This window comes from Thunnus thynnus, chromosome 23, assembly GCF_963924715.1.
Source record: "Thunnus thynnus chromosome 23, fThuThy2.1, whole genome shotgun sequence".
Taxonomy (NCBI): domain Eukaryota; kingdom Metazoa; phylum Chordata; class Actinopteri; order Scombriformes; family Scombridae; genus Thunnus; species Thunnus thynnus.
The window spans coordinates 26,560,623-26,585,931 of record NC_089539.1 but is presented as its reverse complement, the minus strand read 5'-3'; the positions used below and the strand labels follow the sequence as shown (position 1 = coordinate 26,585,931).

At 44.9% G+C, this 25,309-nt stretch overlaps 2 protein-coding genes across 4 annotated transcripts in view; one reads left to right on the top strand and one right to left on the bottom strand.

Moving 5' to 3' along the window:
• Positions 1-1,334: 1,334 nt before the first annotated feature.
• lta4h (leukotriene A4 hydrolase) lies at positions 1,335-7,201 on the top strand. Its single transcript, XM_067581313.1, has 19 exons — positions 1,335-1,556; positions 2,683-2,813; positions 2,905-3,025; positions 3,484-3,552; positions 3,653-3,757; positions 3,853-3,905; positions 3,989-4,061; positions 4,145-4,285; positions 4,390-4,413; positions 4,534-4,604; positions 4,799-4,910; positions 5,017-5,161; positions 5,248-5,351; positions 5,504-5,574; positions 5,658-5,712; positions 5,841-5,936; positions 6,337-6,419; positions 6,496-6,600; positions 6,896-7,201. The coding sequence occupies exons 1-19, from the start codon at positions 1,407-1,409 to the stop codon at positions 7,032-7,034; spliced, it is 1,848 nt and encodes a 615-aa protein (XP_067437414.1). The 5' UTR covers positions 1,335-1,406; the 3' UTR covers positions 7,035-7,201.
• Positions 7,202-8,066: 865 nt separating this feature from the next.
• Positions 8,067-25,309, bottom strand: part of LOC137175567 (protein-methionine sulfoxide oxidase mical3b-like) — a 32,278-nt gene continuing 15,035 nt past the window's right edge. For 2 of the 3 annotated variants that reach the window (XM_067581310.1, XM_067581311.1), the window contains 16 exons: positions 24,541-24,627; positions 22,080-22,254; positions 20,596-20,699; positions 19,600-19,678; positions 19,262-19,451; positions 18,486-18,700; positions 17,403-17,471; positions 16,282-17,001; positions 16,114-16,202; positions 12,663-12,902; positions 11,884-11,977; positions 11,684-11,734; positions 10,308-10,407; positions 10,121-10,194; positions 8,892-9,233; positions 8,067-8,857 (listed from right to left, as the gene is read on the bottom strand). In XM_067581310.1, the coding sequence (XP_067437411.1) occupies positions 9,049-9,233; positions 10,121-10,194; positions 10,308-10,407; positions 11,684-11,734; positions 11,884-11,977; positions 12,663-12,902; positions 16,114-16,202; positions 16,282-17,001; positions 17,403-17,471; positions 18,486-18,700; positions 19,262-19,451; positions 19,600-19,678; positions 20,596-20,699; positions 22,080-22,254; positions 24,541-24,627 (2,472 nt within the window). In that variant the 3' untranslated portion in view covers positions 8,067-8,857; positions 8,892-9,048. Of the gene's footprint in view, positions 8,858-8,891; positions 9,234-10,120; positions 10,195-10,307; positions 10,408-11,683; positions 11,735-11,883; positions 11,978-12,662; positions 12,903-14,273; positions 14,339-15,571; positions 15,639-16,113; positions 16,203-16,281; positions 17,002-17,402; positions 17,472-18,485; positions 18,701-19,261; positions 19,452-19,599; positions 19,679-20,595; positions 20,700-22,079; positions 22,255-24,540; positions 24,628-25,309 lie in introns of all 3 variants that reach the window. The other variant, XM_067581312.1, reaches the window with a different exon arrangement.

The window sequence follows — 25,309 nt, the reverse complement described above, 5'->3', positions numbered from 1 at the left end:
CGCCAGTTTTGAATATGGAAAACCATATTCTCTCACTTGTCTCTAGTGTTCTGTAGCCATGCAGATACTTTTGGTTGTACTTGTCCAAGTATTGAGATTTACTCCTCTGATATTTCTGCACCAACATAATGAGACTGAATAGAATTTCCTTTGTGGCACTAACAGCATTTAATAATTAAACAAATCAAAAGCAATGTGTCTTTCAAGAAACCTGTTTTCTTAAGAACTATTAAGTCGTTCCAAACCCAAAGTACCTGCATGACGACAACCTGCACCTGCTGACGGTGAAACATGAGCCTGATTCCAGTCTGGAGATGTGCTGCACGCACGTCTCATTTATTTAGCCGCTCACAACGGTCACTGATGATGTCAGTGATTTCCTCCAGTTGGAGAAATCGACCAATACACAGCTAGCTAGCGAGCTAGCTACATCCATGAAAAAAGTAACAGAAACATGACAACGAGCGTTGATAATATCGATGCAGCGGACAGGTTGTCGTCTAAAGTGGACATATTTCTTGATCGATGTGAAAGATGATAAGTTAACTGCTCCTAGCAACAACTACAGTAACTTCCTGTTAGCTAACTGGAAAGGACGTTGGCGGGACAGATAGGTAACTGGCTACTGACTGGCTGGGATAAAACAAAAGAAATAAAAAAACAGCAAACATGAATGTAATGTCAGACTGATTAATGAAGTGTAAATGAAAGCTTAAATCAGTCACAAATTATCACAAAATATCAGTAGCTACGTATTTGTAGGGCTACAAATTCAATGTTAAAACAAAGCATTTTAAGCTAGCAAATGAAATGAATGAATCGACCTACCCCCCTTACTAAAACCTCCTCTTTAATAAATACAAACGGTGACTTCCCCGTTACCACCAGTAACTCACCAGTAACTCACCAGTAACTCACCAGTGATCAAAGTCACTGTATCTTGATAAGAGTAATTGTGCTTCTTTAAATAGTCCCTTAGTGTGATGATGCATAGTTGTCATTAGGTTAAGCTGCCCTTAGATTGGTACTAATTAAATGTCTTAGTCTAATTAAATCAAGTTTATTCATACAGTGTTACTTTATAGGCAGTAGAATGACTGCAGCGGTGTATCAGTGTGCAGTCATGTAACTACACAGTAGTTCAATTTGTTTGTTTGAGAAGACATTTTACTTCATAAAAATAAAAATAGATATTTTTGTCTTGCAGAAATTGTGTTGTCTGATGTTTGTTGTTGATACTTTTACTGTAGAAAGGGCAGGTGGGCGGTGTTTATGGCGCGCCTGTGATGTGACTCTTTTATTTTGAAAATGCCGGTAGCGGATGTGTTTGGAGCCTGTTCCGGTAGATAACCCGGCTGGCTGACAGTCGTCGCCTCAGTCTCTCGGCTGTAACCGGACGGATCATCATGTCTTCTGACCCGTGCTCCTTCTCCTCGTTCACCAGGTGCGTCACCAAACACCTGAACCTGACCCTGCACGTGGACTTCGACAGACACGTCATCAGCGGGCAGGTGGCGCTCACCGTGGAGGCTCTGGAGGACCGTTTCTCCTCTCTGGTAACGTTAACGGACCCCGGGGGTGTTAGCCGGGAAGCTAACGGGCTCGTTCATTCCCGGTGTTCTGATGTCAGACTGTGTGTTTGGTCCCTGAAGTGGTCATTAAACCATGCAGTCTGGATTATAATCTGTAAATTATCTTTGAACACAACCTGCCTGTCAAAACACCAAATTATATAAAAATCTGGTGATTGAATGTTGACAAATATTAAATATTAAGTTTGTGAATATTTGAGATGTTACTCTGCTGCGATTTGTTCTTTATATATTTAACATTTAAAGTCTTTCTGGGTTTGTTGTGTATATGAATCTGTTTGTCTTCAGGATATAAAACCCAGTGAGTTTATTGGGGCTCTGTGGACTTTGACTGGGATTATAATCTGATAACTGTTCATCAGATGTTTCACTTTGACTTTATGTTAAAAGATTCAATAATTTAACCTGAATGTCAGAAAGACCGTCTGTAATTCAGCATAATAATCTGTAATAATCCAGTTCATGGTGTCCTTTAGTTGTTTATATTTGACTAAATGAAGGAGAATTTAAACTGGTGTTTAATGGTCTGATGAACTTCACGTACAATCAGGATTTATTGGGGCTGTTGATGTCGTGGACATCACTGTTCACAGTTCACAGTTCAGTGTGTAGAACAGCTGAGTTCACCTGAGATTAACATGAACAGATTATAGTTGCAGTTTAATGAGTTAGATGTGATTTTATTCATTAATGTCTTTAAATCTCTTAGTTTAACATCTGTATTCATTTATAATCTCAGTTCCTCCAGTTGAAGCGTGTTGGAGGCAGAAACTGTTGTGAATCAGGTGAACAGATGTGAGAATATATCATATCTGCAGATCCGTCTCAGTTTTAATGGAGTTTGGTTTGATGTACTTGTTGATATGAGACTAAATGAATTTATTGGGTCGTTTATTGGCTCTGCGGACTTTGATTTGAAGGCTGAGTTGTGATAAAGCAGCAGGTTGATTAATGATCAAATATAATTTATCTCTTTCTAAAGTGAGTTTATTGTGACGTCCTGGTGATATAAGACTGAATTTACCTGAAGTGTCAGACCAGGTGTGTAGACTGAGGTCAGAGGTGACAGGTCAGTGTTTATCTGCTGCAGACTTTGGACACCAAAGATCTGAAGATCGTGTCAGTGAGCACGAATGGACAGGCGGCGCGGTTTACGATGGGCCCCAAACACAGCTTCAAGGGGACCCCGCTGGAGATCACGCTGCCCTTTGACCTCTCCAGGTGAGCTCACCTGTCTGACATCATTAACTGTCTTCTTCACCTTCAATATACAAGCTAATGAACACGTGTGTTTGTTGTGTGGACCAATCAGAGGGCAGCATGTGATCGTGGAGGTGACCTATGAGACGTCTCCGGCTGCGTCGGCGCTGCAGTGGCTCTCACCTGAGCAGACCGCCGGGAAGAAACAGCCCTACCTGTTCAGCCAGTGCCAGGTGAGCTTTCACTTCTCCTTCTTCACAGGAACATTGAAAGCAGCGACTCACCTGGACTCACCTGGACTCACCTGGATTCACCTGGACTCACCTGGACTCACCTGGATTCACCTGGACTCACCTGGACTCACCTGGACTCACCTGGACTGTCCTGGACTGTCCTGAGCTCAGCTGACAGGTGTTCGGCTGTGTGTAGGTGGACTCTGGTCTTGAGTCCCGGGTCTTTAGTAACAGTTGGTGGTTTGAACAGTTTGAGGTGACGACAGACTGATGATGACATCACCGCTTTCTTCCTCTTCTCTCTAACTGCCGTCGTTCTTCTTCTTTTGTTTCGTGTTCATGTGCAAACATCTGAGGTGTTTCGTCAGTGAACATCGTCGTGAGGTTCGGTTACATTCAGGAACCTGAACCTGTGTGAGGAAACCGTTTGTAGCTTCGCCCTGTGTTTTGTCTCACAGGCTCATCACTGCAGGAGTATGGTCCCCTGTCAGGACAGCCCGTCTGTCAAACACACCTACTACGCTCAGGTAACACACACACACACACACACACACACACACACACACACACTGACCTTGGTGTGTGTACCTTTCTCTCAGGTGTGATGTGTGATGTTTACCTGTCCAGGTGTCTGTTCCTAAAGACCTGGTGGCGGTGATGAGCGCCATGAGAGACGGTCAGGAGGTGGATCCTCAGGACAGTAATCGCATCATCTACCGCTTCAGACAGCCGGTTAGTCTGCTCTTCTTCTTCTACTCTTTTATCTTTTGGCAGGTCAGTTTATCCAGGCTAGCACAGCTGACCTCTGACCTCTGACTCGTCCTCAGGTGCCCATGCCTTCCTACCTGATAGCCATCGTGGTGGGAGCTCTGGAGAGCAGGTACAGTCTCTCTCACCTGTTCACTGATGTCGTCATGTGACCTGCAGCAGTTCACCGTGCTCTGTGCTCTGATTGGTTGGCAGGGAGATCGGGCCGAGGTCCAGAGTCTGGTCTGAGAAGGAGTTTGTGGATAAAGCAGCGTTTGAGTTCTCAGAGGTGAGTCAGACTGAACAGGACAGGTAAAGGACTCACCTGTGTGATGTAGAGACAGTACAGGTGTGTTACTTCCTGTGTGACAGACGGAGACCATGCTGAAGACAGCGGAGGACTTGGCAGGTCCATATGTTTGGGGTCAGTACGACATCCTGGTTCTGCCTCCATCTTTCCCGTACGGCGGGATGGAAAACCCCTGTCTGACCTTCGCCACGCCCACCCTGCTGGTAAACACACACACACACACACACACACACACACCTGTATGTACATATGTCTGTATAAGTCACATGACCTCACATCAGCTGTTTCCTGTCTCTGTGTCTTTCAGGCAGGAGACAAATCTCTGTCCAACGTGAGTCACATGTTTCTATCAAAGTTAAAGTGGATACCCGTTCACCTGTTCACCTGTTCACCTGTTCACCCGTTCACCTTCATGTGTTCATACATGTTGACGTGTTGATCCTCCTGGCAGGTGATTGCTCATGAGATCTCTCACAGCTGGACCGGTAACCTGGTGACCAACAAGACCTGGGAGCACTTCTGGTGAGTGAACACCTCACCTGTTCACTTCTGTTCACACCTGCTCACACCTGCTCACACCTCACCTGTTCACACCTCACCTGTTCACCCCTGTTCACTCCTGCTCACACCTGCTCACACCTCACCTACTCACACCTGTTCACACCTGTGTGTGTGTGTGTGCACGTGTGTGTGCGTGTGTGTGTGCGTGCGTGCAGGTTGAACGAGGGTCACACGGTGTACCTGGAGAGGATGATCGGCAGGTGTTTGGAGAGCGAACAGTTCCGGCAGTTTAAAGCCATGGGGGGCTGGAAGGACCTGCAGGACTCGGTTTGTATTTTCTTCACCTGGTTAAATATATTTTAAACTCTCAGTTCGTCAGACGTTCAGGCTCTAATCGGTTGTTTTGTCTCACGTCGTCCGCGTCGTCGCTCAGGTGAACACGTTCGGCGCCAACAGCCCTCTGACTAACCTGGTCCCCAGCCTGCAGGACGTGGACCCCGACGAGGCCTTCTCCTCGGTGCCCTACGAAAAGGGCTTCGCTCTGCTCTACCACCTGGAGGAGCTGCTGGGAGGGCCGGGTAACGCACCTGAGCTCACCTGTCTGCATCGTCATGAAGGGACGTAACGCGTGTTATTTACCTGTTTACCTGTCTGTCTCCTGCAGAGGTGTTCATGGGGTTCGTCAAGTCCTACATCCAGCTGTTCGCCTACAGCAGCGTCACCACAGACGAGTGGAAGAACTACCTGTTCACCTACTTTAAAGACAAGGTGAGTTTCTAGAAGCTGTTGGATACAGTTCTCATCTGTCAGTTATATTCTTAACCTAGACCTGGTTCTGGACCTGGTTCTGGACCTGGTTTGGTCAGGTCTGGGCGTTTGGGGCAGGTTTCAGTGTAACTCTGATCTGGTTTGTGTCTCAGGTGGACGTCCTGAACAAGGTGGACTGGACCGCCTGGATGTTCACTCCCGGGATGCCTCCGGTCAAACCTCAGTGAGTGGATCCTACCGGACCCCCATCAGGTACAGGTCCTGGTTTTAAACCGCATCAGTTCTGACACCTGTGCTGTGTTTCAGGTACGACACGACGATGGCCGACGCCTGCATCGCTCTGAGCCAGAGGTGGATCAAGGTGAGACCAGATGTTCACACTGGTCGGGTTATTGATTTATGATCGATTAAAGCTGATTAAAGGTGCGAAAGGTCACAAAGTTCAAAAATAAAACAACCGCTGGACCTCCACCCTCTGTCCCCCCTCAGGCCAAAGACCAGGACCTGAACAGCTTCAACAAGTCCGATGTAAAGACGCTGTCCTCCCACCAGCTCATCGAGTTCCTGTCCCTCCTGCTGCACGAGGTAAAACCACAGTCCACCACAGTCCACTTCAGGTCACCACAGTCCGCTACAGTCCACTTCAGGTTACCACAGTCCACTTCAGGTCACCACAGTCCACCACAGTCCACTTCAGGTCACCACAGTCCGCCACAGTCCACTTCAGGTCACCACAGTCCACCACAGTCCACTTCAGGTCACCACAGTCCACCACAGTCCACTTCAGGTCACCACAGTCCGCCACAGTCCTCCACAGTCCACTTCAGGTCACCACAGTCCTCCACAGTCCACTTCAGGTCACCACAGCCCTCCACAGTCCACTTCAGGTCACCACAGTCCACTTCAGGTCACCACAGTCCACTTCAGCCCTCCACAGTCCACTTCAGTCCTCTGGTCTCTTCAGTAACACCTTGTTCTCCTGCAGGATCTGCTCCCTCTGGCTCACGTGAAGCGGATGCAGGAGGTTTATGATCTGAACTCCGTCATGAACTCAGAGATCCGCTTCAGGTAAGAAGTCTACATCAGGTCAAGCCCCTCCCCCTCCCAGTAAAACCTCCTGTGATTGGCCGTCGTCTCTCCGCAGGTGGCTGCGGCTGTGTGTGCGGTCTAAGTGGGAGGATGCGGTTGCCATGGCGCTGAAGATGGCGACAGAACAGGGCAGGATGAAGTTCACACGACCGCTCTTCAGGTACCGTGAAACTCAACTGACACTTTAATTCACTTTAATTCACTTTAATTCACTTCATTTTATTTCATTTTACTTCATTCAACAGTTCATTTAGTTTCACTGACACTTTACTTCACTTTTCAGTCACACATCAGTTTAAAGTTCACTCTTTGTGTTTCAGTAGTTTTTGTAGTTTTTATAGTTTTTGTAGTTTTTATAGTTTTTGTAGTTTTTGTAGTTTTTGTAGTTTTTATAGTTTTTGTAGTTTTTGTAGTTTTTCAGCATTTAATGATCCAGTTTCCTGTTTTGTCTCCAGAGAGGTCTTTAACTTTGAAAAGTACCGAGAGGAAGCGGTCCGAGTGTTTCTGGCGACCCGAGGCGCGATGCACCCGGTCACCGCTTACCTGGTGGCCAAAGACCTGAAGGTGGACGCCGGCCAGACCCCCAGTCTGTAGACCAGGAACCAGTCTGTTAACCAGTCAGAACCAGTATCGACACACAACAACTGTATCAATCAACCGACCAATCAAATGTGTTTCTCTCTGATGAAGAGTTTCTGTCTGAAAAGTGTCTTCTTCCTGAAAAATGATTTTATAAAGAAATAAAATCTGTATGAAACGTTTGACGTCTTGTTTTTAGTCCAGAAGTGTTTTAACGTGTTCAGAGCAACAGTTTCAGGATGTTTGCAGAACTTCCTGTTGGAGCAATAATTCAGTTTGTTAACAGGAAGTTGCGACCCGGACTCACTGAAACACTCTGAGGTTGTGAAACAAAGTTCACAAACATCTGAGCAACATGTGGAAGGTGTTTAGGTTCTTATAGATTATAGATTATTATAATTAAAGTGCTGTGATCTGTTTCCACTGCAGCACAAAGACCAAACATCCAGTAAAACCAGTTAGCCAGGATCATTTCCTCTGGTTGTCAATAGCAACGGCCTCAGTGTTTCAGCTTTAGTCAACGACACCTGACTGACATTTGATCTGTTTTATCATTAATGTTTTGTTAAATAATAAATCAGTCATTTGCATTTAAATTGTCCCCGAACTCGTTTTCACTATTAAAGTATTTAACACAAGTTAGTGATACTGACTTTAAAAACAACAAGAATGTTTCAGTGACTGATCTGTTAAATGAAGGTTTTACAGTGTAAATAGTTTGTTAGTTTCATTCATCGTTTCTGTGTTTATTAATAACTGAAGACGCTTCAATCGATCATTTAAAGTCAAACAGTAAAATATTCAGATATTTCACGTGTAGTTTTGTAAGTTTCGTCTTTGTCATTCTGTGATTTCAAATTATTTTATTCACTTTTTAACTTTTTAATTATTTTTGTTTAGTTATTATGAAAGAACTCTGATCCCAGATGTTTGCAGCTGTGTGATGAAGTTGACATCATGTGATCATTAAACTCTTCATGTGTTCATGACGTTCGCATCGACAGACACTTTGTAGCAGAGAGATGAAAAACCACAGAAGCACAAACATCAGCTGTCAGTTGTTTATTCTCCAACATACAGAAGGCTGTTTGATTAATAATCAGTCACATGACTCGTTAGTGACGGCAGGCGTCGATGGCAGCTGGAACATCAAATAAGGCGGTTTGGTGAAGTTCGGCACGACGATCAATACGTCTCAACTACTTGAACACAGATTAATAATCAATAACAGGAGAGAAGTCGTCGCTGGTGGCCGACGTCAGGAGACGTTACTAACTAAATATTTTGGCTTCATTTAGACAAAAGAAGTTTGAAGTTGAACTGATATTAAAGATGATTATAAACACAGTTTGGATCAATAAAGCAGTGACACGATACTGTTAACGTTGTTTTACTGTTATTTATATTATTGACCCAAACTGAAGCCTGTTATCATCTACTCGTTTGTTGTTGATTGTTAAAGTAACGTTAATCTGATGTTGTTGCTGCTTCATCGACTCAAACTGGGTCAAAGTGTAACTCGCTGGTTTTTAGTGTTTATTGAAACATTATTGGATCATTTCACTGATCATCAGGTTTTGTTTGGACTCTCAGTGAGTTTAGTGATGTCATCACTGTTGTTTTCTTCTTCTTTGCATCTTTAAAGCCTCTATAACATATTTCTGTCCTCCACAGTCTGATGTGTGTGATGATGAACCTACAGAGACTCTGCAGCTCCTCTGCAGCTTTACGGAGCTTTATAGTGAGTTTCAGCTCATTGTTTATCTGTCCGGCTGCAACTTCACTGTTCTGGTTCACTCTCAGCGTCTCATAGCGTCGTTTCGGGCCTCAGCAGGCAGCTGTTTTCAGCTGTAAAAAGCCGCTGAACACTACCTGCTAACAGTTAGCTGTAGACTAGCTGGTGAACATCGTGGAGCATTTAGCAGCTAAAGAGCCGGATGTTTCCCTCAGGAGCTGGTAGAGAGCAGGAACAGAGCTAAAAGAGAGTGAATATTGGATATCAGGTCCAGCAGAGACTCTGGAGACCAGTTCAGGTCCAGTGCAGACCCAGTTCCCGGGAAATCATGACGGCCTCCAGATCCTGGTCCTCCTGGCGCTCCTGCAGCCTCTGCTCCTCCAGCAGAGACACCAGAGCATCTCTCTGCTCCACCACCTCCAACATCTCCTCCAGGATCAGACGCTCTGCCAGCAGCTCCGCCTCCTCCTTCAGGTGGTCTGAGACACATAGAGGACACACAGGTGAGGTCCAGGTGTGAGGGGACACAGGTGTAAAACAGGTCTGAGGGGACACAGGTGTGAATTAGGTGTGAGGGGACACAGGTGTAAAACAGGTCTGAGGGGACACAGGTGTGAATTAGGTGTGAGGGGACACAGGTGTGAATTAGGTGTGAGGGGGCACAGGTGTGAATGAGGTCTGAGGGAACACAGGTGTGAATTAGGTGTGAGGGGGCACAGGTGTGAATGAGATCTGGGGGAACACAGGTGTGAATGAGGTCTGAGGGAACACAGGTGTAAAACAGGTGTGAGGGGACACAGATGTGAATTAGGTCTGAGGGGACACAGGTGTAAAACAGGTGTGAGGGGGCACAGGTGTGAATGAGGTCTGAGGGAACACAGGTGTGAATTAGGTGTGAGGGGGCACAGGTGTGAATGAGGTCTGAGGGAACACAGGTGTGAATGAGGTCTGAGGGAACACAGGTGTGAATTAGGTGTGAGGGGGCACAGGTGTAAAACAGGTGTGAGGGGACACATGTGAATTAGGTGTGAGGGGGCACAGGTGTGAATGAGGTCTGAGGGAACACAGGTGTGAATGAGGTCTGAGGGAACACAGGTGTAAAACAGGTGTGAGGGGACACAGATGTGAATTAGGTCTGAGGGGACACAGGTCTGAATGAGGTGTGAGGGGGCACAGGTGTAAAACAGGTCTGAGGGGACACAGGTGTGAATGAGGTGTGAGGGGGCACAGGTGTAAAACAGGTGTGGAGGGACACAGCTGTGAAACAGGTCTGAGGGAACACAGGTGTGAAACAGGTGCGAGGGGACACAGGTGTGAATCAGGTGTTCGGGTGCTGGGCAGGTGTAATGAATGAGTGGGATGTTACCGTCCACAGCCATCCTCTCTCGGAGCTCCTGCTGCAGGCGACTCTGCCGGTCCTCCAGCTGCAGCTCTCGAGCACTGAAACACAGAACAGGTAGGTCTGAGACCAGGTCCAGGAGGTCCTGACCAAGTCCTGAGGGATTCAGATCTGCTGAGTTTATTAAGTCGGAGGTCAAAGATCAAGTACTCACAATATGATGAGCTCAGACTCATATCGAACTAGAGCGTTCTTTTGCTGGACCAGCTGAAACCACTGCTGCATGAGACCCGGGTTCTCCAGTTTACCCAGTCCTGCAGAGAGAGTAATTAATTATTGATTATTGTAATTGATCCAGATTAAATTAGACTCTGTCACTTAAAGAGAAATTACTGTTAAATGTTTTAAATGTCACATTTTACTGCTGTGGTGACACACAGACAGAATCTAAACCAAAACCCGTCTGACTAAAGATCCATCACAGGAAGAACTGTTATGGCCCCAGGACCCCTGCCAGGACCAGGACCCCTGCCAGGACCAGGACCCCTGCCAGGACCAGGACCCCTGCCAGGACTGCTGTGTGTTATGTGTGTGTTGTGTGTATGTTGCTGGTTCCTGGTTGGTTGGAGCTGGAGGCAGCTGGCCATTGTCTTCACGTTGCATAAAACCCGCCCCCCATCCTGGTGGTCTGGCGGCTCCCTCTTCCCTGGCACCACGTGGCATTTAGCAAATTAATGACATTGACCAACTGAACTTTGTACCAAAGGTCAGTTATTCTTTGAGTTGTGTCTGTTCTATTGAAGCGTTCAGCGGGGTTTGATGGACTCATCAATAACTCAACCTGCAGCCAGTGATCACCTGTTATAAACATGGCCGCCTCAAGTGTCCGGCAGATCACTGATCACTAAGCAGCGTTGTGATGGCGGGAAACATGACGTCAGAACTATGTGAAGAGTCAGAAACTGTTATTCTAAGCAAAGAGCAGCTTTCTCAGCATCATGTCATGGTCGGACTAAAGGTTTCTAAAACACTGCAGGAACTGGATCAGTGCATCCAAAACACCATCAGAGGATCAATACAGCGAGCTTCAGTCCCCCGAGAGACAGAAACTTCATCACAGATACACAATCTGATAAATAAAGAACAGTCAGCACGTTTGTTGAAGAGGGCCAACAGTATTACTGGTGTAGTATAAGTACTATAAATATATACTATTCTATATTAGTACTATATGATGTAGTTCAGTAACCACAGTACACTGTAGAATACTGCAGTTTGCAGTAGTATACTGTAGTATACTGTACTACAGTATACTACAGTACACTACAGTAGTATTGTACTACAGTACTATAGTATAGTGTAGTACTACAGTATACTACAGTACACTACAGTGGTATTGTACTACAGTACTATAGTATACTGTACTACTACAGTATACTACAGTACACTACAGTAGTATTGTACTACAGTATACTACAGTATACTACAGTAGTATTGTACTACAGTACTACAGTACACTGTAGTACTACAGTATACTACAGTGCACTACAGTAGTATTGTACTACAGTACTACAGTATAGGTGAACTCACCTCCCAGCTGAAGGTCGATATCTGTGTTATCACCAGAGTCTCCCCAGAAATCTGACAGACAGACAGACAGGTACGCTCAGGTGAGTCCAGTCTGATCACTGTGTGTGTGTGTGTGTGTGTGTGTGTGTGTGTGTGTGTGTCTGTGTGTGTGTGTGTGTGTGTGTGTGTGTGTGTGTGTGTGTGTGTGTGTGTGTGTGTACCTGCTTCTCCTCTCAGAGCTTTCTCCACCATCACTCCTCTCTCCTCCAGCTGTCTCTGCTTCTCCTCCACCTGCTGCAGCTGCCTCTGGATCATCTGTAACACACACACACACACACACACACACACACACACATACGCACACACACACACACACACACACACACACACACACACACACACACACATACGCACACACACACACACACACACACACACACACACACACACACACACACACACACACACACACATACGCACACACACACACACACACACACACATACGCACACACACACACACATACGCACACACACATACGCACACACACACACACACACACACACGCACACACATTAATATAACCCTACGCTAACCTTAACTTTAAAACAAGTCTTCATCTTAAATGAATGATTTAGATTAAGAGAACTCCTCCAACTCGTCTCCTAAACAGATTTACAGTCTCGTATAATTTATATACAGTAACATTAATTCACCTGTTGGCTCTTTAAGAGAAGCGTCTAACTGTGGGCGTCAGGTGTCTGAGCCAATGGGAAGAGAGGAGGGTCACCTGAAGTCAGGTGTTTCACAACATCCTGTATTGTGATGTTTTTAAGCCAAAGATAATGTTCCACAACGTGGACATGAAGGTTCTTCACTAACTAACTTCCTCCTCAGGTGGACTCACCTGGTCTGTCTCTGTCCTCAGGTGGACTCACCTGGTCTGTCTCTGTCCTCAGGTGGACTCACCTGGTCTGTCTCTGTTCTCAGGTGGACTCACCTGTGCCTTGTGGAGTCTCTTCAGCTCTTCCTTTTTTGCTTGTCTTCGAGCGGCTCTCTGAACCCGTCGGGTGATTTTGGCATCCAGGTCTTCGTCTTCGGGCTCTTGTTCCCTCTGGAACAGGGTCTCCTTCACGCTCAGACTGGACGCCTCCTTCGGCTGGACCAGGACTCCGACCACCTCAGTGGGACATGAGGACAGTCCATCTGAGTCCTGGACCCTGACCTTCAGAGAGCGTCTCTGTACCAGCAGAGACCACAGGTGTTACAGGTATTATGGGACTGAGACTAGAACCTTCAGGTATTATGGGACTGAGACTAGAACCTTCAGGTGTGACGAGACTGAGACTAGAACCTTCAGGTGTGACGGGACTGAGACTAGAACCTTCAGGTATTATGGGACTGAGACTAGAACCTTCAAGTGTGACGGGACTGAGACTAGAACCTTCAGGTGTGACGAGACTGAGACTAGAACCTTCAGGTGTGACGGGACTGAGACTAGAACCTTCAGGTATTATGAGACTGAGACTAGAACCTTCAGGTGTGACGGGACTGAGACTAGAACCTTCAGGTGTGACGGGACTGAGACTAGAACCTTCAGGTGTGACGGGACTGAGACTAGAACCTTCAGGTATGATGGGACTGAGACTAGAACCTTCAGGTGTGACGGGACTGAGACTAGAACCTTCAGGTATGATGGGACTGAGACTAGAACCTTCAGGTGTGACGGGACTGAGACTAGAACCTTCAGGTGTGACGGGACTGAGACTGGAACCTTCAGGTGTGACGGGACTGAGACTAGAACCTTCAGGTATGACGGGACTGAGACTGGAACCTTCAGGTGTGACGGGACTGAGACTAGAACCTTCAGGTATGATGGGACTGAGACTAGAACCTTCAGGTGTGACGGGACTGAGACTAGAACCTTCAGGTATGATGGGACTGAGACTAGAACCTTCAGGTGTGACGGGACTGAGACTAGAACCTTCAGGTATGATGGGACTGAGACTAGAACCTTCAGGTGTGACGGGACTGAGACTAGAACCTTCAGGTATGATGGGACTGAGACTAGAACCTTCAGGTGTGACGGGACTGAGACTAGAACCTTCAGGTGTGACGGGACTGAGACTAGAACCTTCAGGTATGACGGGACTGAGACTAGAACCTTCAGGTATGATGGGACTGAGACTAGAACCTTCAGGTGTGACGGGACTGAGACTAGAACCTTCAGGTATGACGGGACTGAGACTAGAACCTTCAGGTGTGACGGGACTGAGACTAGAACCTTCAGGTATGATGGGACTGAGACTAGAACCTTCAGGTGTGACGGGACTGAGACTAGAACCTTCAGGTATGATGGGACTGAGACTAGAACCTTCAGGTGTGACGGGACTGAGACTAGAACCTTCAGGTGTGACGGGACTGAGACTAGAACCTTCAGGTATGATGGGACTGAGACTAGAACCTTCAGGTGTGACGGGACTGAGACTAGAACCTTCAGGTATGATGGGACTGAGACTAGAACCTTCAGGTGTGACGGGACTGAGACTAGAACCTTCAGGTGTGACGGGACTGAGACTAGAACCTTCAGGTATGATGGATGGGTCTGTACCTTGATGGCGTATGCTCGTTTAAAAGCCAGAGCGTGAGGGACGTATGGAGGCTGAGAGACGGAGGACAGAGACCGTCAGAAAACACAAACAGACTCACCAGAGGTCACCAGAGGTCACCAGAGGTCACCAGAGGTCTGTACTATGAAGCAGGTTTTCAGTCCTACGACGGTGGTTCACTTCTTATCAGAGTTAATCTAAATCATGGACAAAAGTCCCAAATTACAATAAAATGATTTTTTAAAAAGATCAATATATATTTTTATAGATCAGTAGAAACATTTTATTGTTTCTGGTTTTAAATCAGAGCTTCTAACAAACGGAGATCGTTTACGACACTAAACACATATTTTAATAGTTGAATAGTGATTTTACTCTCTGATTCATGGCTGCAGTCAGAATAACATCAGACAACTGCAGATAAACACCAGAGATCAATAATCCTCACTGTTAATTGGCTCCATGATTATAAATCATCAGTCATTAAATACTTTTACACTCTTTGCTTCAGCAGCAGAAACAGTCTGACGTTACTTTAAGTTTGTTATGTGACATATTCAGATGGTTTGTAAACAGTGAAAATACTCCCTCTATACTTCAGTCATATAGAATAATTCCTACATGTATTTTATTTATTTATGATTTCTAGTGTTTGTTGTATGATTACAGGCTCGTTTACATTTCACTTGGTTGAATCTGCAGGTTCTTGGTTTCACTGTTTCATCTCATATGAAGAACTTCATTCATGGTTCTGATGACGTCACTCGTTATTAACGACCCGCCTCTTTCACATGAACGCGCTCGTTATTAACGACCCGCCTCTTTCACATGAACGCGCTCGTTATTAACGACCCGCCTCTTTCACATGAACGCGCTCGTAGCTGTTAAACCAGAGTTACTGAGCTGGTTGGTAACAGCTTCATAGTTCTGGTTCTGGTTCTTCATAGTTCTGGTTCTGGACGGACAAAGTCAGGCTCAGTGAAGACAGATAACCAGAAGATCCTGGATATGTTGAACCTGCTTCATAGTTCAGACTCCACAGTCACTGAACTCAACTAACTACAACTATCTACTGTATTTCTACTGTTTTACGTCTTTAAGAACAAGTTGAGTCTCAACTGCAGAGAAACGTCTCAAGTCACATGAAACAAGTCCGAGTCAGCTGAGATAAGTTCAGTCTGAAGTCTTGTAAAGGAGTCTACAGTCACAGAAACTGAACCATCACTCCATCTAACAGAGCTGATGTACAGAGCCTCCTCCTGCGATACCTCCTCCTCCTCCTCCTCCTCCTCCTGCTGCTGCTGCTTCTCCTCTTTTATTGAGACTCTCTGAATTTCAGATGCGAGGTCGAACAGCTCCAGACGCAGCTACGAACACGAGAGGACAGTTAACCCGTAGACGTCTCATATATAATGTAGACTATATGATAAAAAGCTGCAGCTGTCGCTCTAATGATGTTGAATCTGATGGATTTTATTTTTCTGATATAAACTGTCTGATGAAGTATTGATAAACTCACCCGTGTGATCTACACACAGCAGCTTCTCCATAAATTCTACTTTTATGAAGTTTATACATTTTGGGTTTTGTTGACGTTGTCAGAAAGGTGATAATTCTGCCGTATGTTTATTATTGAGGTCATACTGGTGCTGCTGGTGAACTGGTTAATGGAGTATCAATATTATCAATATAATGCACCCCAGAGAAGCTGCTGTGTTGGACTGCGTTAGATTGCACAGGTGTTCCTGATAAAGTGGCCGCTGAGTGTATTGATGTATTGAAGTATTGATCACATACATGATGAAGACCATGGCTGTGGTGTGAGCTGTGCTTGAGTCTTACGTTGTTTCTGGGCGTCAGCGAACATCTCTGCAGCAGAGTGGACGAGTCCAGATCAGATTCTTCTGTCAGAGTGAGACCTCTTCTCAAATCTGAGACAACAAACAGGAAGTAGAATCATGACCTCATCACAGTGACATCACTCTGCATGCGTGTTACAGTCATCATCACCTGTTGCTCTCCTGGGATTGGCTGCTTCCTTCTTCAGCTTCCCTGCACCTGGCAGTGAAGCCCCGCCCCTCTTCTTCTTCTTCCTGTTTCCAGAGAACACCGCCCTCCACAGGGCTCTGGCCCCGCCCCCCTCCTCCTCCACCTGTCTGAGGGGCGGAGCCTCCCGAAGACCCCTCAGGTGGAGGAGGAGAGCCCCGCCCCCGGCCTGCAGAGGGGGGAGGAGTCGAGGGGGGAGAGTGTGTGCTCCTCTGCGTCTCCTCCTTCCCTCCTCTTTATCTGGCCCCGCCTCCTCCTGGTCTGACCACGCCCCCTCCTCATATTGCACCGCCCCCCTCTCCTGCAGGACGAGGGGCTTCTTTGGCGGCAGTTCAGGGTTGATGTCATCAAAAGAGCCCCGCCCTCTGGCTCCTCCCCAAGAGGCAGGTTGGGGGGCGTGTCTCTGAGCTGCTGTTTCTATGACGACCAGAGGCGTGAGCTGTGTGGGCGGGGCTCCCTCTCTCTCCTCGTCGAGGCTCGTTGAGCTGACGGAGGGGGCGGAGTCAGGCGTGGTGATGAAGGAGGCGGTGGAGGGTGTGTGCACGAGGGGCGGAGTCACAGGTGAGGGGGCGGAGTCAGGCGTAGTGAAGGGGAGGTGAGTGTCAGAGGAGGTGGAGTCAGGCTCCACTGGTGTGACATCACTTCCTCCAGCTGATGAGATGAGAGGAGGAGAGATGCCCTCCTCTGGGGGGGGGGGGGGGACACAAAAATCAATCATCAATCATCGATCAGTCAATAATCGATCAGTTTTTAATCACAGTTCATTATGATACGTTTAATACTGAATATTGAGTGATATATATACACACATGGTGGGTGATCAATAAACTCAGTATATTTAAATGTGAATAAATATCACTGGACAGTTAACTGAAAATAATAAATAATAATAATAATAAATACATTATTTATTCTGGGGAGAAAATTGAGCAGCTGATTAATATTATAATAATAATCAATAACATTTATGTTGATAAAAATATCATGACAGCAGAGAGTTGATGAAGTTAAATTATTATTATTATTATTATTATTATTATTATTATTATTATTATTATTATTATTATTATTGGTTTGGATGCTACCTGTCTCCTCCTCTAACAGGAGCCACAGGCCTGAACGACGCTCCACCTCCCAGGGACTGTACTCCCCTTCTACCAGCAGGGGGAGACACAACAACACCACAACATCACACAACAACATCACAACACAACAACACCACAACATCACACAACAACATCACAACACAACACCACAACATCACACAACAACATCACAACATCACAACACAACACAACACCACAACATCACACCACAACACAACATCACACAACAACATCACAACACAACACCACAACATCACACCACAACACAACATCACACAACAACATCACAACACAACACCACAACATCACACAACAACATCACAACATCACAACACAACACAACACCACAACATCACAACACAACACAACATCACAACACAACACAACACAACACAACACAACAACATCACACAACAACATCACAACACAACACAACAACATCACACAACAACATCACAACACAACATCACAACACAACACAACACAACACAACAACATCACACAACAACATCACAACACAACACAACACAACAACATCACACAACAACATCACAACACAACACAACAACACCACAACATCACAACATCACACAACAACATCACAACATCACACAACAACATCACAACATCACACAACAACATCACAACATCACACAACAACATCACAACACAACACAACAACACCACAACATCACAACATCACACAACTACATCACAACATCACACAACATCACACAACAACATCACAACATCACAACACAACACAACAACATCACAACATCACAACACAACACAACAACACAACAACACCACAACACAACACAACTACATCACAACATCACACAACAACATCACAACATCACACAACAACATCACAACATCACAACACAACACAACAACACAACTACATCACAACACAACACAACTACATCACAACACAACACAACAACACCACAACATCACACAACTACATCACAACACAACACAACAACACCACAACAAGCTGTGGATTCAAACTAACGACCTGACAGACAGGAAACAGAAAAACAAACTGAGACCTACCATCACTGGACTCCATCTCACTGCCTCCCCCGTCTTCATCCTCATGGTCCTCCTCCTCCTCCTCCTCCTCCTCCTCCTCCTCCTCCTCCTCTTCTTCACCTCTCAGGTGGAGGTGGAGCTGCAGAGCCTCCTTCCATGAAGCTCTGGCCGTCTCTGAGGTCACACGGTGGTGATGGCCACCGCCGCCGCTCTCCTCCTCCATATCCGACTCTGAGCTGAACACAGAAAAACAAACAGTTTCACACAGGAGGAGGAGGAGGAGGAGGAGGAGGAGGAGGAGGAGGAGAGAAATGAAGAGGAGGAGGAGGAGGAGGAGGAGGAGAGAAATGAAGAGGAGGAGGAAGAGCTTATGTATGGAAGATCATTACTGCCAGGAAGTGAGGAATGATAAAAATAAAAACACTCATGTTAACACTTAAAACATCACAATCATGACTGTATAATAATTATAATTCTGACTGGAAATGATCAGTTTTTACCAAAAAAGTATTAAACTTGACACAATTTTGATGTATTTTATAATTTTAACTCATACTTTTTTAAAAACATAAATTTACATACACTGTTGGCGTGTTTCTTGTATGTTCACAGTAAACTGACCTGGAGCTGTTGGCGTGTTTCTTGTATGTTCACAGTACACTGACCTGGACCTGTTGGCGTGTTTCTTGTATGTTCACAGTACACTGACCTGGACTTGTTGGCGTGTTTCTTGTATGTTCACAGTACACTGACCTGGACCTGTTGGCGTGTTTCTTGTATGTTCACAGTAAACTGACCTGGACCTGTTGGCGTGTTTCTTGTCCACACACAGGTTGAATTGGTTCAGCGCCTCCTCAGAGATCTCCTCCGGCTCCTCGGCTCCCTCCAGCAGCTCCGTCTCCACCTTCGAGCTCCGCCGGTAGTTTTCCAGTTCGATCCTCTCCGGCGTCGCCACCAGCTTCTTCCCCGCCTCCATCAGAGAAACCACTGCATACACACGTACACAGCCGCGCACACACACAGACACACACAGAAACACACACACACTAAAGCCCACATTGATCCCAGTTTAAGGACGACCCTCAGTGTGGACAGGTAAGATGACTGAAAGACGACGCAGGTGAAGCGAACTCACCTGAGGAGCGACGACGGTCAGCTGCTCCAGAGATCAGAGAGTCAGCGGAGGAGAGCGATGGAGCGGATCCCAGAGACGCCTTGAAACAAAACAAACACACTCAGTTTATTTTCAACATGAAGCTGATGGAGCTGAACACTTTATTTCACCGGCCAAGACAAACACAGCTGAATGAAACATCGTCTCTGTGAGGACCAGCACGCAAAAACAATAAAACATGGACACCCTAGCAACCACCTTGAACTCCATGGTTACCAGCCAGGAAACCTTAGCAACCACCTGCTAGAACCCTGGCAACTGCCAAGAACATCCTAGCAACCAACACTACAGCACAAAGTATTCAGATATTTGACCTCAGCAAAAGTACCAATACTGTGTAAAATACTCCATTACAAAGTCCTGCACTTGGAAGTTTACCTTGAGGCGGTGGTTATCAAAGTTTTACCCGTCAAGGACACAAGTTATACCACAGACCCCCATTTACATGTTTTATTACAGAAAGTGTATGAAATCCAGGACCAGAATAGTCATATGTTCTGTCTTTGTGTTACTTATGGATGGAATTATAGTGAAAATAAATTATTCCTCTTGTTGCTGGGGTCTCCCTGGAACCCCCTCAAGGACCCCTGGGGGGTCCCCGGACTGCACTTTGAGAACCAGAGCCTTAAAGTAATTATGTATTAACAACAAAAAGTACTTAAAGTGTCATAAGTAAAAGTACTCTGGTCCTCGCAGAGTGTCATAATATTATATTACTGCATTAATTATTACACATGTATTCACTGTGTACTGTAAACATCACTGTAACCATGTAAATTAAATAATCCAGTATAATCCAGTATAATCCAATATAATCCAGTATAATCCAGTATAAAATAACAAATATTTTGCATCGCTGGTTTCATGTTTTATATTCTTGTTGCTTGATTTTATTTTTACTGTGAATCTCTGGAGTTTAAACTGATCTGAATCTTTATTTAGACAAAAAGTTCTTACGACTGAAGTCCGGTGAGAAGAAGCTTTGTCAGACGGCGTCGGTCTCTTCCTCGCCGTTGGAGCGCTCAGACGAGAGTCGTAGTGCTGCAAACAGTAAAACGTCCCTGAGAGAAGAAGAAGGAGTCAGACAACAGGACAGATGTTCTACAGATGTTCAGACAGCTCTCTCACACAACTTCATGTTTTTATACCAACATTCAAACTCTCTCCCGCCTCCCCTTCAAACTCTGGTCATGTGACCACTCTGCTCTGATTGGCCGGAGAGTTTTATGCAAACAAACTTAAGACCTTGTTTGTCCTGAAGCTCAAACACACAATAAACATATTGTGTGACGAAAATACACACACACACGAACACACACTGGATGTGTGAGGCACGGGGCGCTAACACACACACACACACACACACACACACACACACACACACACACACACACACACATATACACAAGTCACATGACAGCACAGTGTGATCATGTGGTTAATCAGAGATCTGCGGGCAGCAGCAGTGATCAGTGTGAAATCAGACTGATGAGACGAAGATCTGAATCATCAGTGCAGCTGTCAGACTTTAATCTGTTTATCATCAATAATCAGTCTATAAACAGTTAATAAATGGTTTATATCTCACCGTAATGTAGTTGCCAATACCATATTTTGTCATGAGTGATAGGACAGGTTCACAGTTTATCAAGTCCATCTTAAACCATCAGTCAGTGTGTTTCTTGCTGTAATCATTCCTCCTGTTCATACTGACCATTAGATGATCCCTTCATAATGACCTTACAATGGAAGTGATGGAGGACAAAATCCACAGTCTGAAGCTAATATGAAGCTTCAGCGTCCAAATGAGTCAAATCAAGTAGATATCTTTCAACGTTACAGTCTTTTTAGTGCCAAAGTTCCTCTTTTTGTTACTATACTTCCACCTGCAGCTCAACAGGGAAACACTGTCCGAGGAAACACAAAGAGGGAATTTGATGCTAAAAAGACTGTAAATGTGTCAGATATCCACTTGATATGACTAACTCAGACTGATGAAGCTGAATAGAAGCTTCACACAGACTTTTAAATGACTGTGTGGACACACTGTGGATTTTATCCTCCATCACTTCCATTGAAAGCACATTTGAAGGATCTTTTAATATCCAGTATGAACAGGAGGAATGATTACAGACACCTGACTGCTGGAAACACTGTGAACTCGTCCCATAACTTTTCTTCTCTTTTGTCTTTTACTGGCAAAAATAGCCTTCCATGTGTCATACATTTACATATTTGTGTGAAAGTTTGAATTCATCAGTAATGAAGAGTCTCTGGTGTGTTTTGTTTAGACATATTTAAATGTCTCTATGTTATGGCGGGGACAGAAATCTGAAACCAAAACTACACTGCTGGAGATTTGGGTGAACAGACCTTTTAACCAAGAGACTTCACCATGAATGTGTCTTTTTCTCATCTTTGTTTCCTGTCAGTGAACTCACCGCTGGGGGCGTGGTATGCGTATGCGGCGAGTCTCAGCGTGCTGCTGCAGAAGTCGCATTGGAAGCAGCTTCGGTGGAAGAACAGACCTTCAGCACTCAAACGCTCCATCACATAAACTCTCTGCTTACAGAAGAAACACACGTCGCTGCTCCCGACAGGAAACACAGACTGACTCTAAACAAGCAGAAGAAGAAGAGAATGAGGTCATAACCTGTCGATGATGTCAGAGGTTATCCTTAGAGACGATCTGAAGATGACTGATGACATTAATGGTTAGTTATTATTAAAGGTTCCTGTGAAGTTTCCTTCCTCATAAAACATTTATATTTTAAAACCTACATGTTTACGTCCAAGTTTTACAGTCAATTTACTACCTGTGTAGGCACTTAACTGCCTCTGTAGTCACTTTACTGCCTCTGTAGGCACGTTACTACCTCTGTAGTCACTTTACTGCCTCTGTACTCACTTCACTACCTCTGTAGGCAAGTCACTGCCTCTGTAGTCACTTTACTGCCTCTGTAGGCACTTTACTGCCTCTGTACTCACTTCACTACCTCTGTAGGCAAGTCACTGCCTCTGTAGTCACTCTACTGCCTCTGTAGGCACTTAACTACCTCTGTAGTCACTTTATTACCTGTGTAGGCACATTACTTTCTCTGTACTCACTTCACTACCTCTGTAGGCAAGTCACTGCCTCTGTAGGCACTTTACTGCCTCTGTAGTCACTTTACTGCCTCTGTAGGCATGTTACTACCTCTGTAGGCACGTTACTACCTCTGTAGTCACTTCACTGCCTCTGTAGGCACATTACTACCTCTGTAGTCACTTTACTGCCTCTGCAGGCACGTTACTACCTCTGTAGTCACTTTACTGCCTCTGCAGGCATGTTACTACCTCTGTAGGGACTTTACTACCTCTGTGGTCACTTTACTGCCTCTGTAGGCACATTACTATCTCTGTAGGAACTTTACTGCCTCTGTACTCACTTTACTACCTCTGTACTCACTTCACTACCTCTGTAGTCACTTTATTACCTGTGTAGGCACATTACTTTCTCTGTACTCACTTCACTACCTCTGTAGGCAAGTCACTGCCTCTGTAGTCACTCTACTGCCTCTGTAGTCACTTTACTGCCTCTGTAGGCACTTTACTACCTCTGTAGGCACTTTATTACCTGTGTAGGCACATTTCTTTCTCTGTACTCACTCCACTACCTCTGTAGGCATGTTATTGCCTCTGTAGGCAGTAAATTACATGCAAATGAAATGAAAATAGAATACAAATAGGTGGATGGAAACACATTTAAAGTAAAATGTTTCCTTTACATATTAAATTTACATCAGACTCTCAGCTGAGAGTTGTCACATTGCATGTTTGTTTTCTTAGTTCAATGATTTTTCTATGTAACTCTGCAAAAAGTCCCTGAGAGGCCTCAGGCCGACTCCATGAATTATGGACTCAGAGCTTGCAGCGCTTGAGGGTTTCATCATGCCTGTTAAGTCCACAAGTCCGGGGAAGTCCTGGTGTTTGGATTTAAATGTGTCTGCACTGAAAACTGTTCAGCTGTGCAAACTGATTCATTCTAACTCAGTTTCAGTTTTATTTGTACACATTTTGTTTTTTAACCTAAGGGCCAGCTGTGGCTCCAGAGGTAGAGCTAATCAGAAATCCACTAGTCAGAAGATTGGCGGCATGTTTTTGGTCTGTGTGAGGAGACTGAAGCTTATTGAATAATCATTTAAGTAATTTTCTGAGCAAAAATTCTTTTGTTTCCATTTCCCCAAATGTGAATATTTTCTGGTTTTCATTCCTAATAAACCGGTTCTCTTTGGGTATGGGACAGTTTGAAAAGTCACCGCTGATATTTTACAGGTTGGAAAAATCAGCAAAATAACTTTCCCATTAATCAATAATGAAAATAATTGACCAGACAGATTTAATTGATTTCTAAGTTCTGCGACATGATTTAAATCGTTCAGTTGAATGTGCTCATACTCTTCAGTTGTTTGGTCTGATGTGTTTTTCACTCATATTAAACTTAATAAATAGAAACTTGAACAGTGAAATGAAGGTCAGTATTGAGAGTTTTAAATCTGTGTTATTTAAATCTTAGTGAGGACACAAAGTGCTCAGTCAGCAAACTTCAGTTTAGAGATATTCAGCTGCAGGCGTTCTGCTCTCAATAGAAACTATTCATGAGCTTCAGAGTGAGGACAGTGTGTTATTGATCACATGGAGGAGCGTGCCCTGCAGAGCCAAACACAACTGAAACTAAAGCCGAGGAGAACGACTGAAGCCGCAGGAGGAAACAACTGCCGGCTCGTTATTTCAGTCTGTGTCAGATTCTTAAAGACGCAGAGGAGAAAACAAGGTCAGAGTTTAGATGTTGTCCAGATCTGACAGTTGAGACAGAGTCACAAACACCTGCACAATTACCCAGAGTTCAGCGGGGCGTCGTACCTGCTCGTCCCTGCTGTCCGCAGACTGACACCTGATCTTCTCTTTGAATCGAAAACTCATCTGCTCCTGTTGCTGAGTCCGTTTCCTCTGATGGAGACGTTTCCACGGAGACACAGGAGGACAGACGGACAAAACTTTAAAATTTACGATATGGTGCAGGAGGTTGAAACTCAACATAAACGTTATATCTTTATGTAAACTGTGTGTCAGAGTCAGTTCTGCTGTGTGAACATCAGCTTTTCTAATGTTAAACTTCTACTTTGCAGTTTTCTTGATCACTGTGTAAACTTAATACAAAATGTCCCTTCTACAACTTTAATTACTTTAATTTAGACCATAAAATCAATTTTATCCATCAAATAATTAGTTTTAAATTCATTCAAAGGTTTTATTTGACTCCCAGAAAACGCTTCACACTCACTTCCCGGAACAGTACATAACAATGCTGAGGTGGGACTGTCTACATACAATGTAATCTAGAGTTGAACATCTGATATAACCGCAACACGTATTCCTAGTTTACCTGAAGTTTTACTTCTAAATGATGACTCAGTAATTAATGTTACCAAATCTCAGAGAAGACTTCGACTTTTAGTTCTGACAGAAATCTGCAGATCAGATTCTCTCAGTATTAGACGTCATCTCTCTGGAGCTCTCAGTGAAAGTTAAATTAATCTGTACAACTCAGACTGAGAAACAACGTCTGTGACTGTTCACACATGTTCATGCCATCATCAAGACGTGATGTGTGTGGTTCTGTGGTTGTTTC

Excerpts from the sequence above, each read along its gene's own strand:
- lta4h (XM_067581313.1), top strand. The coding sequence starts at position 1,407 with ATGTCTTCTGACCCGTGCTCCTTCTCCTCGTTCACCAGGTGCGTCACC. Across the intron at positions 5,575-5,657 it reads ATGCCTCCGGTCAAACCTCA|GTACGACACGACGATGGCCG; the intron begins GTGAGTGGATCC and ends GCTGTGTTTCAG. Across the intron at positions 5,713-5,840 it reads TGAGCCAGAGGTGGATCAAG|GCCAAAGACCAGGACCTGAA; the intron begins GTGAGACCAGAT and ends GTCCCCCCTCAG.